Here is a 12,914-nt window from a genome sequence, read left to right on the forward strand (position 1 = left end):
TTATTAAAGTGGATTAATATTGGGTTGTATTTTTATACCGTAAGGATACAAACCCAGTATTAAAAATACCAGATTTTTCGTCAAAGCATAAAAAATTTAATATTTTTCAAAAATTGTTTTTGTTTTAAAATACGGCCTAGTCTCTCCAATATATATATATAAATATTACAACATCATACTTTCACGCAACAAAAGAAAATTTTCAAAACAATATATGTATTAGCATGCATTTTGACTTTAATAACCAGTTTATTCAAGCCATGAGAACTAGGCCAATATTTCAAAAATTCTAAAAAAATCTTTTTGTTTTCTTTTAGTATTTGGGATTACGGATTTATACGTAAAACGTATTCCTAATATTAAAAGAATTTTTTGTAAAGACCGTAGAACGGTTAGGATTTTACGCAAATAAGATAAAGACCTCTTCACCGAGGAGGATTTTTCTTGAACCATGGACAGACTAACAATTAGGAAACACACGAAAAGACCTTAGATTTTATCAGACAATAAAACAATGCAGCTTACCTTAGGTAAAGTGTATTTGGGGTGTTAATACCTTCCCTTTACACAACCAGTCCCCGTACCCGATCTTTGAGACCAGTTAGGGTTCCTAGTGACCAAAATACTAGGTGGCGACTCCCATTCCATTTTCTACCCATGAAAGACGATATTTTCGTGTATCCACATAGATATAGATAGATTTACATTGTAGACAAGAAAATGGAACCAAACACTTTTATTTTCGCCGCGGCGCCGCACCACGTGCGACAATTAACTCAAATTGACTTGATTTATTTTTTATGTTATTTTTTTAATTAAGATTTTAAAAAATTTCATCGTTCAACATTAGCCTGACATGAGTGATTGAAAATCGAGCCTTATAAGCTATTTTGATTTTATCTCTACGGGGTTATCTCAATCTTAAGATCAAAGTCATCGATTTGATAAGCTAACCCGAGTTGAATCAAGTTATTTAATTTTTTTTTCTATAAAGGTTATCTTGGTTTGTTGACCTAGGTTATGAGTTTGGTGAATTGACTTGGGTTGTTTTTTTATGTTATTTTTTTAATCTCATCCTTCAATATTGGGCTGGTTGCGGATTGAATTTCATATTTTATTTTGAATTGTTTTTCTTAGGGTTATCTTAGTTTTATAACCCGAGTTGCAAGTTTGTCATGTTAACTCAGGTTGTTTTTTTAATTCCTTTTTTAATTGATTTTTTTTTAATTTTATCATTCAATATTGAGTTGATTGAAAATTAAGTTTTATAATTTATTTTGATTTACTTTCTATAGGGTTATTTAGTCTCATAACCCGAGTAATGAATCTAACACGTTAACCCGGGTTGTCCCAGGTCAATCTAATATGTTGTTAATTTAATATTAAAAAAGATATTATCTTAAATTTTGTTTAGTTAAATATTATTTTCACGGGTTGTATGTGTTGTTTTTAGACTACTAAAATTAATCGGGTTATATTGGATAAATCTTCACATGATTTAATTTTTTTCTACTAAAAAAATATAAACAACATTTAAATATTTATTTTATATTCAAGAAAAATTTACCGAAGCATTACGAGAGTGAATAGTCTAGTTTATTTTATAGTTATTTTGGGAGGCTAGAAAATTCTGCTAGATGTGCAGAGTGCAGACTATTTCCTTAATATTAATTATTAATCACAAAGATAACTTTATGTCCAGTCATAAGCTGCTAGAATTTGAACTGCCATGGTTTATAATTATTTTTGGTGATCTGAAAGTATGAATCCTTACCAGTTGCTGTGACAAACTACTGTTTATTGGGAGAAATGGCAAATTAGAGCTAGCCATATTTTCTTGAATGATTCTTGAACTTTTCTTGGGCCATCTGACAGCCTATGATAGATTTCCTAAAATTTATTTTTGAGGCCTTCTGTCTCAAAGAATATGGCAAGAAACGATCGGTAGAAATTTATAAAAAATTTACTTTTTAAATTTTTGATTTATAGTTTAAATAGATGTTATTAAACTTGGCTGGCTGGATTCATCAATCTAGAATCTAGTTAAATTCATCAATTTATAAAAAATCTAGTTCTCGTCTAAAATTTGGCTTCAACTAGGTTAAAAAAATAGAGTAAAAATTGATTTAGTTAAATAAGAGATGCAGTAAATTAACTCGCAATCCAATATCTTAGTTAAAATTTAATTTAATTATTAAAGTTTTTTTTTTCTTAAAGCAATGACATTTTTTTTAATTGTGAAATAGTTCACCCGAGTAAACTTTTGTTTTTCTTAAAACAATGACATTATATTTTTCTTTCTAATTTTTTTTAAATAGTAAAATAATTCAACCGAGTAAACTTTGATTTAAACTTGAAAATCTTGAAATAATTAACTTGAAATTAACTATTAGTACTCTCATTCAATTCTCGATTATAATCATGGCACATGTAACTGTTTTTATTATATAAGAACTAATTTATTTTTATGTTTTAAAAATTTTTTTGAAATTTTTTTTTGTTTTGAATTAATTTTTTTTTTGATAATTTCAAATTATTTTAATTTATTAATATCAAAAATAAATTTTAAAAAATAAAAAATATTATTTCAATACAACACAGTTAGCATACTCTCAAACATACAAAGTATTTTGTAAAAAAAACTTCACATAAAATCAAGACAACACACAAGCAATTCATTCTATCAATCTGGAATTGCATTACAAAAACGTGAAAAAAAAAATAAAATTCTGGAGTTAACTCAGAATCTAGTATTATAAGTAATTAATTATACATGCATCAGCTAGCGTTATTTTGATTCCAATCACACTTTAGAATCCAACCTCTGAGATGCTATCTTTCATTTCAACCAGTTCACCCCAGGCAATACCAATGCATTCCATTCTTTTCAATCTTATACTGAGATAATTGCTCACTAATGCCAATCTCGACGAAAGAGCTTTGCTTTGCACTGAGCCATGTAAAAAGATGATTCTAAAGTAAAGAGAGTGGCTATCCTCCTCGAAGAGTTCCCGAAGTGGTCTCTTTCTCCCAAGGCCAACAAGTAGAGCTCCTTTCTTTTTGGGTGTGAAGCAGTGTCAAACCAAAATACCCAACAAGCATTACCTCTCCCTGAAAAGAGAGACAGTACATATGCTTCAGCTAGACAGTACCCATGAGTTGCCATGGCCCAAAAACATGTTCCAGGTGTCTTTGTTGAGAGACCAGTGGAAATGCACTAGGGTTGATGATGAGCTGAGAGGCTCTGTTTAGGTCATTTTATAAGGGTCTGTTGGCTTGGGGAGGAAGGAAGTCGTGTGATGTTTAGTGGTCCAAATGGAACTTGAAAGTGAAATATTTGTAATTTTTTGGTGGACAATGTCATGGCAGCGTAGAAACTTTGTGGAAATGGACACTAAAAAAAAACAGGGGATGTAAGAAACCCTTGTTCTTAGTTATTAGCGATTATGTGTGCAACATCCGGAATTTTGCATTGAAAGAAAGGAAGAAATTATGTAGAGGAAACACACCCTTGGACTTGTAAATGTTATACATACTTAATACATGAACTCCAAACCAGTTACCGAAGGTAACCTCAACTTATAATTACTCTGTTTTAGAGGAAGCTGCCAACTCTTGTTGAAGCCATTGCATGCATTGTGATGAACTTGGACTGGGCTTTCCACTATTGCAATCTTGGGCTACAAGCTCTAGGATGCTTCTAACAGAGACACAATAATGGGAGATATGAGTGTGTAGCTCTTGAAGACAAAATGTCAAATCTTTCATTTGGTAAGGGTGATCGATGTTTGTTCTTTGAAGATCATGCAAGTTATTGATCCTGTCTTGCATCTTAAACTCTTTTGACGAGGCTTGCCTGCGAGATTCAGAGGAAGATTGATGAAGTTGGACCGGCTTTCCACGATTGCAATCTTGGGCTTCTTCTAGTTTGTAATTCCATTGTAATCGTTCAAGTTGGCCGTGACAAAGACACAATCATTGGAAGAAATCAGTGTGTAGCACTTGAAAGATTAAATGAAGAATCTTTTATTTTGTAGGGGTGATCGTTGTTTGTTCTTTGAAGATCATGCAATTATTGATCTTCTCTTGCATCTTGATGTCGACAAATAGTTTTTTTGTTTTTCCAACTGATATAACGACGGAATTTAGAATTACTGATAAAAGAAAAGTCGACAAACGTATTTTGTCAGTAATATAGTCGGTAAATAATTTACCGACGAACTCCTAATCACACACCGATAGAATATTTCCGTCGATAAAACTGTAAAATCTTATAGTGTGAATATGACTTGCTAATGAATGTTGTTTATAACGAGAGAGACTTCTTTAGAGAGTTGGAGAATGAGTTTTCTCATGTCTACTAGCTTGCACGTTGTTTTATCTTGTTTTTTAAGGGAACTGAAATTGTTTGTGTACACATAATAGAGCTAGATGTTGTGTTTTTCATAAAGGAAGTGAAAAGTCCGAAGCTATTGTTGTATTGATACAACACCATTGTTGAGCACTTTCACCTGATAGATGATTTATTGGAGATTTTGAGCAGTTGGAGTATTGAGAGATTTGTTATTATCTCATGTTCTGAAGTTTCAAGATTTGTTATTATCTCATGTTCTGAAGTTTCAAGTCGTTATCCATTAAAAGAATTTTTAGTGACTGTTACTGGCTTTCCACTAATAAAGTCAAGAAAACTTCATGGTTGAATTAAGCTTTTTGAGACTTCCATCTTGGATCGGTGGAGTGATAGGCTTTGTGAAGGCGAGCCTGTTTATAGGATTTGTACATATGTTTAATTTGTTAACCCAAGTACTTTCAATTTTAATAAATATATATAAGTTACATTTATGAAATTATTATTTTTATGTTTATAGTAATGTTAGATCTTAACTTGTATTGGTGAAAATATTTTATATGACATATGATTGTTAATTATTGACTTTATTCTTAAATATATTTGGATAAATGATTTAATAACTAAATAAAATCTTTATTTAATTATATTATTTTCTTAGCGAAAAGTTTTTTTTAATTATTCTATTCTTTTTTAATTTTTATTTTATTAACAAATAAGATTATTAAGATGTTTTGAAAATATTATGAAGATATAGTTATATAATATTGATAAACGTTTATCTTTCACATTGAATTATTTTTTTTTCTTGTTTTATTTGTTGTTAACATCATTAAATTAACTAATTTTATTAAATTTATTAGAGAAAATTACTTATATATTATTTTAAAAAATATATTTTTTTAATATTTTTATAGTAATCGGTACTTGTGGTGCAACCCCCCTAACTAGTCTTACCTTGTAAACATATCATGTTATGCCATCCATGTCACAAACTCATTCAAAGCTTGACGCATTGGTCAATTATTTTATATTTCAGTGTTTTGTGACATTAAAGAAGTTATTGATTGAAGCATTGGTCCACACTCTTAGTGTCTTTCATGGCGAAGACTTCCCCCCCCAATGCGCACTCAGGTCAATGATGAACAATTGTAGGGTTCTTGGTTATTACGCAATATTTCTTTTGGTCGCCAAACCTGACCTTTGAAGATGTCATTGAAAGTGCCGCCCCATCTTTTTTATATTATGAAAAAAATATTGCGTAGATCATTTAAGTTAGGAGTGAGGAACAAATTGGGGGGATGACACTTGTAGCATTCCATATAGCAAAGGTACAAGTTGTAGATTTCAATCTGATTTTTTAAAATGCTTTTTATTTAAAAAATATATTAAAATAATATTTTTTAAAATTAATTTCTTATATTAATATATCAAAATAATTAAAAAAAAATAAAAAAAATCAAGAAATTTAAAAAAATACAATTGGAGTCTTAGAGGGTGTTTTGAAAGAATAATATTATTTATTTTTTTAAAGTGTTTTATATTTATAAATCCATCAAAATAATATTTTTTTATTTTAAAATTTTTTTTAATATTAGTATATTAAAATGATATGAAAATATTAAAAAAAATTATTGCGTAATAACCAAGAAATTACAAATTTATATAAACTCTCTTGTATTAAGACAATCAAATTATATTATAAAATTAATTTTTGTTATTAATACTACAATGAACTCAGAATTTGTGATCTAAATGGTTAATTTGCTCATGGTCTTGGGGAGTTTTTGTATCTTTTTTGATCTGAAAAATATTCATCTTGAAATTTTATTAGAAAAAAAATATCACAAATAAAAAATAAATTTTTAATTTTTTTTTAAAATATTTTTGAACCACATAAATATACAGATAGTTAGTATTGCATTGACATGGTCATGATGATGACTTACCAAAATAATTTTCAATTGTCGATGCTCCATAGAGTGTTCAAGGCACAAACTGTAACAGCCCGACCCAACATGCTGAATATTGTCCGCTTTAGGCCTTACCGTCCTCACGGTTTTGTTTCTGGTGACGCGAGCTCACTACTGAGCCTGACGTCCCAAAACACGTTCAACATGTTAGCACCAGCACTACTAATAAGATCAAGAACACATCCCTCACCCGCCGATATGGGATCTTACACAAACCACTCTCTCCCAGTGAAGCAATGATTTTTAGTCCAAGTTATCATGTGCGTGCTTGAAAGATTTTTTGTCCCGTAATTGCAGCAAAATTTGAATTTTGCACCTAAAACGATCGTTAGCAAAAACAATCTGTAATTTTTCTTGCAAAGATCTGTAAGGTAATTATAATTAGGATGAAAACAAATTTGAAAAGGAATTTAATGAGATTAATTTATTAAGAATGTTTTATTTCTATAAAAGTTTAAATCTATCCGCATGCATGCTAAGCAAATATTAAAAACTAGCAAATGATATAAAATCAAAGTTCTAACATACATGCTAATGACAAAATTAACTATATTTAAATCAAAACAAAAAATTATACTTACTTGTTGAAGGACTTTAAAATAATAAGTTTTTTTGTTGTTGTCAAGAATAAATTCATTGCCTTAAAGTTTTATTGATCCTCGCTTGTGTAATTAAGATGTTTGTAATATGTTTTTCAAGATTTTAATGGTATTTCTAAAACATTTGAATCAAAAAATTATAAAACTCAAATATCTCACAATAAGATGAAACCTATGCTCTAGATTTGAAAGGAAAACTAAAGCTTAAAATTAAAAGAAAACACTAAAATATTTGAGGGTATTTTTATCCTTTCACACGGATCTTTTTATTGTATTTTCTTGATTTTGGATTTTTTGTGTTTTTTTTCTTTGATTTTAACCCTCGTGTTTTTTTTCATAACCTGGATCACGGTTTAAAAAGTTAACAGTAATTGACTATTTTATCTTATTTGTTTTGTATTTTTCTTTCTACTCTCTGATGCAACCTGTGGTACATCTACAAAGATGTTTTATGGGGTAAGACGTTGGCCTTCGCTTGCTAGGCCTAACAATACGTGGCCTGATTTTTTTGTTTTTATTTTTTTATTTTTACTTTTATTTTTTAAATAAATCATTATTTGTGTTTACTTTATCAATTAACTTTGGGTTTATGTTTTAATTATATTGTGATTATTTTTAAATGACATTTAATGTGTTTAATTTTTAAAGAGATAGATATGATTCATGTTATTATTTAAATTAACCGAGTTAATTATTAGAGCCAATTACCTATATATTATATATTTTTTAAGTATTTATTTTATTCAATATTTTTATGCTAAAACAAATAAACCTTGGCGTTATAGCGAATCGCAGCTAGTATTACCTGTAAACATATCATCTTATCCCATCCCATGTCACATACTCATTAAAAGTTTGACACGTGTATGATACACCGTTGGTGCAACCTGTGGTACAACAAAAAAGATATTTTGTACCGATTGAGAGGTTAAGGAGCCGGTCAATATTTTATATTTCAGTCTTTTGTGGCATTACTAATAATGACAGAAACATTGGTCCACACTCTTAGTTTCTTTTCATGGCAAAGACTTTTCCCTTAGGTCGATGATGAAGAGTATTTGTAGGGTTCTTGGTTATTCCTTCTTGTCGAGAAGCTTGTGCCTTGTAGCAATCTATCACGGGGTGCTTGTCAAGAAAGACGTACATATTAAAGGGTAGAAGTGGTAAATAAAAAGAGATGACAGAAGGAGGATGAAAGCACATGATCTCTCTAGGAAATTCTATGTACAATTAATGCTCGATAATCAACTTCTTTTCGCGGTTAAAAGATTAAAGAATTAATTTTTATTATTAATAATTTTTTTACTCTTTAAATAGAGAATGGCTTTAGATTAAATTTTTATTTATTTATACTTTATTTAAATTATATTAAAGAAAACAAATTTCCAGCGCAAAGCATAACAACACACCTTTTCATTTATTTTTTCTTATTTTGTTTCTTTGATTTAGTTTTTAATTATACTTACTTGTTGAAGGAATTTAAAATAATAAGTTTTTTGTTTGTTGTCAAGAATAAATTCATTGCCTTAAAGTTTTATTGATCCTCACTTGTGTAATTAAGATGTTTGTAATATGTTTTTCAAGATTCTAATGGCACTTCTAAACATTTGAATAAAAAAAATATAAAACTCAAATATCTCACAATAAGATGAAGCCTATGCTCTAAATTTGAAAGGAAAACTAAAGCTTAAAAATTAAAAGAAAACACTAAAATATTTGGGGTGTTTTTATCTTTTCACACGGATCTTTTTATTGTATTTTCTTGATTTTTGGATTTTTTGAGTTTTTTTTCCTGTGATTTTAACCCTCATGCTTTTTTCATGTATAATGATTTCAATCTTATAACCTGGATCACGGTTTAAAAAGTTAACAGTAATTGATTATTTTATCTTATTTTTTTGTATTTTTTTTTCTACGCAATTATCTTATTCTCATTTTTTTTTTTACTTTGTTAACAAATAAGATCATTGAGATGTTTTGAGAATTTTATGAAATATATAGTTCTATAATATTGGCAAATGTTCATAATTTGCATTGAATCGTTGGTTTTTTTTTTCTGTTTCATTTTTGTCGATATTTTATTTTCTAATGATATTATTAAATTAACCGAGTCAATTGAACTCATTAGAGCTAATTACTTATATATTATATATTTTTTAAAAATATTTATTTTTTTTCAATATTTTTATGCTAAAAAAAAAACCTTAGCATATCATAGCCACTTATTTAGTACTATCTACAAACATATCATCTTATCCCATCCCATGTCACATACTCATTAAAAGCTTGACATCCTCTGATGCAACCTGTGGTACATCGTCAAAGATATTTTATTGGATAAGAAGTTGACCTTTGCTTGCTAGGCCTAACAACACCTGACCTGATTTTTTTTTTAATTTTTAGTTTTCCTTTTTAAATAAATAATTATTTGTATTTATTTTATCAATTAAATTTGGGTTTATGTTTTAATTATATTGTAATTATTTTTAAATAATATTTGATGTATTTAATTTTTAAAGAGATAGATATGATTCATGTTATTATTTAAATTAACCGTTTCAATTGAACTCATTAGAGCAAATTATCTATATATTATATATTTTTTAAGTATTTATTTTTTTCAATATTTTTATGCTAAAACAAATAAACCTTAGCGTTAAAGCGAATCGCAGCTAGTATTACCTGTAAATATATCATCTGATCCCATCCCATGTCACATACTCATTTATAGCTTGACACGTGTATGATACACTATGGTGCAACCTGTGCTACAACGAAAAAGATATTTTTATACCGATTGAGAGGTTAAGGAGCCGGTCAATATTTTATATTTCAGTCTTTTGTGGCATTAATAATAATGATAGAAACATTGGTCCACACTCTTAGTTTCTTTTATGGCAAAGACTTTTCCCTTAGGTCGATGATGAAGAGTATTTGTAGAGTATTTTATTTTTTTCTTATTTTGTTTCTTTGATTTAGTTTTTAATTATATATATTTTTTTAAATCTGTTAGTTTAACTATTTTAAATAGTAATTAATCTTTTGGATGGGTTTTTAAATTTCATAATATCTCAAAGGGATTATTGTAATTTATTTTAATTTTTTTATTAATTTTTTTTATAGCTAGATAAGTTATATTTGCATTATATGTTTTTAATGATGAAAATAAAATGTACTTAATAACCATAATAAACCTTCAAGATACATTAAAAAAAACTCATCTATAAAAAATGACTGCCAAGTCTATGTGTACTGTCAAGTCCAAGTCTATTGATGCCAGACCCATATATTTTATAATAAATAAATAAATAAATAAAATAACACATCAGTTATATTGATTTCCTTCGCAATTGAAGTAGGTTAGGCTGGACTGCCTAAATATGATGAATAAAGGGCTGGATTTGCAAAATTATTTACACATTTTAATTTGTTGATTTGATACTTCTCAATCTGTGAATCGACACTGCATTAGTAATTAAGAACTTAAAAGGTGAATTGACAGAAAAGAAGAAGAAGAAGAAGAAGAAGAAGAAGAACCTAATATGTTATTACTGAAAAGAGTAAATTTCTGAACCCAACTCACAACAATTTCCTTCATTATTGCTCATTATTAAGTTATTACTGAAAAGAGTAAATTTCAGATCACTCTATTTCTGAGATGGCTGCCAACTCTTGGTGAAGACGTCTCGCTGGCATGCGGCCTGCGCTGGTTCTCTTAGGGACAGAGGAGCTAAAAGGATCAGGAGGCTTTGTTAAGTTTTCTCCTTCCCCTTCAAGCATATGGACAACAGTTTTCATGGAAGGACGCTCTGCTGGGTTCCACTGAATGCACCATAGCCCCACAATTGCTAGTTTCTTCGCAATTTTAGCATCTTCTTCTCCATCGATATGAAACCGCAGGTCTTCTTCCTTTTCTAAGAGATTATAAATCCATTCCGGGAAGTATATCTGGTCACCATTTTCTGCTGTATCATCGACGTTCTTCCTTCCTCCAACCATTTCCAGCACTAACATGCCAAAGCTGTAGACATCTGATTTATAGGAAACACTCCCGAAGTTCCTCGAGAACACTTCTGGGGCAATGTAGCCAACAGTCCCCCTTGCAGTCGTCATGGAAATAGCACTTTTATCCTTGGAACACAGCTTTGCCATCCCAAAATCGGCGATTTTGGGATTGAATTCGTTGTCAAGCAGGATATTCTGTGGTTTGATATCAAAATGGAGGATTCTTTGATCACACCCCTGGTGAAGATATTCAATCCCCTTGGCTATGCCTAGAGCAACACGATTCAACCTTTCCCAGCCAAGGAAATGGTTCCTTGAGTCTGCTGAGGTTATGAACTTCTGTAATGAACCATTTGGCAAGTACTCATAAACCAGAGCTCGTCTAAATCCATCAGCACAGAAACCGATCAAGCGAACAACATTGACATGGTGGATCCTTGCCATTGTTCCCACTTCATTGATGAATTCCTCCCCTTTTCCTATGGAATTATTGAGGAGCTTCACAGCTACATCAATTTCATTGGTCAGCTTTCCTTTGAACACGGTTCCATAAGCTCCTTGGCCCAATTCATCACCGAATTGATTTGTGATCCTCTTGAGATCAGCGTAGGAGTACCTCGTGGGATTCAGTGATCTGTAATCATCCAAAAACATTTCAACCCTGGCTTGATATTCTCTTTGTGTTTTATCGTTGCTATAGGCGCGGTAGAGTGCAGTAATCACTATTGCAAAAAGGAAGAATCCTAAAATCACACCTGCATATCAAACATTCTGAATCAGGAAACTCTTTTTTTTGGGAAGTAATGTATTGAACCAAGTGTAAAATTGAGATGGAGATTTGAGCAGACTACTAACCAGTAATCAGTAGCTTTCGCCGCACATCTGTAAGGGATTGAATACTTATTAGCTTCTCCCTTTGATGCAATTGGTAAAATCATGAAAGCAACAAAGACGAAAAGAGTTTAATTTGAAAAAAAGGAAGATAGAAAGGCATACCTTTAGTGTGCTGAAGGTAGCATTCAGTTTCAGAAGATTCACAAGTTAGATTGGACCAAGACATAGTAAGAACATAATTTTCTGCATGCAACATACTATGTGGAATTCCATAAATGTTGTACATCTTGGTACAAGATAACAAATCAGAGTCACTGATGGTGGTACTTGATTCAACGGCATAAACTTCATGGTTAAAAGTACTCAGACATGGGATTTTATGTGTGAGCACAGACCACCTCTCACTAGAAAGTGAACAGTTGAACAAGGTCCAATCATACGGCCGATCCTTCTGAATTTGAAAGTGAGAATCCCCTAAACTGAAGTTTAAACGTTGCCTTAGAAAGCAACCTTGAGGATCCCTTGCATAAATAAGTCGATGTCTATAGTCAATTCTTTCGACGTGGAGACTCAATCCAGTTGGCAGCTTAAGCAGTGTGTTGTTGTCCTCCGAGCAGGATAGATCAAAACCACAGTGGCCTGGTTGTTTTTCCATGATGCGGAAAGGAAATCGGATGTTAGGGCCACGGTTTCCACATGATCCTGTGCAGTTCAAGCTTGCTCCATGGCCTGCAAGGAAGACAATGAAAAAGTAGAACAAACACGTAACCATTTCTGATGAATAATTCATCATCTCCACACTCCTACGATTTTATCTGCATGTGCTGATATAGTTTTGACCTTTCAGAAAACTCATGAAGTCCTTAGATGGGCGTCCTTGCATGATAATTTATTTACTCCATCGATCTAGTGTGATGCTCGTCCCTTTGACATTCCTCCACTCACAAACATGTGGGATCCAATTATTCCGTTTTATTTAGATGTGAGGGAGCAAGCATTGCACTAAATACACGATAATAATTAGGGGTGAGCATTATTTCAAACGGTTTGGTTTGGATAAAAAAAAATATATAACCGAAGTTTTTTAAAACAAAAATATTTAGTTCAAACGGTTTGGTTTGGATAAAAAAATATATAACAGAACCAATTTTTGTT

At 30.6% G+C, this 12,914-nt stretch overlaps 1 protein-coding gene across 1 annotated transcript; it reads right to left on the reverse strand.

Moving 5' to 3' along the window:
- Positions 1-10,464: 10,464 nt before the first annotated feature.
- On the reverse strand, positions 10,465-12,691 carry LOC118053103 (rust resistance kinase Lr10). The gene is made up of 3 exons (XM_035064266.2): positions 11,922-12,691; positions 11,781-11,807; positions 10,465-11,680 (listed from the first exon to the last, which is right to left on the reverse strand). Exons 1-3 carry the CDS (start codon positions 12,550-12,552, stop codon positions 10,563-10,565), a joined length of 1,776 nt encoding a protein of 591 aa, XP_034920157.1. The 5' UTR covers positions 12,553-12,691; the 3' UTR covers positions 10,465-10,562.
- Between the last annotated feature and the right edge of the window lie 223 nt (positions 12,692-12,914).

Source organism: Populus alba, chromosome 17 (assembly GCF_005239225.2).
Source record: "Populus alba chromosome 17, ASM523922v2, whole genome shotgun sequence".
Classification (NCBI taxonomy): domain Eukaryota; kingdom Viridiplantae; phylum Streptophyta; class Magnoliopsida; order Malpighiales; family Salicaceae; genus Populus; species Populus alba.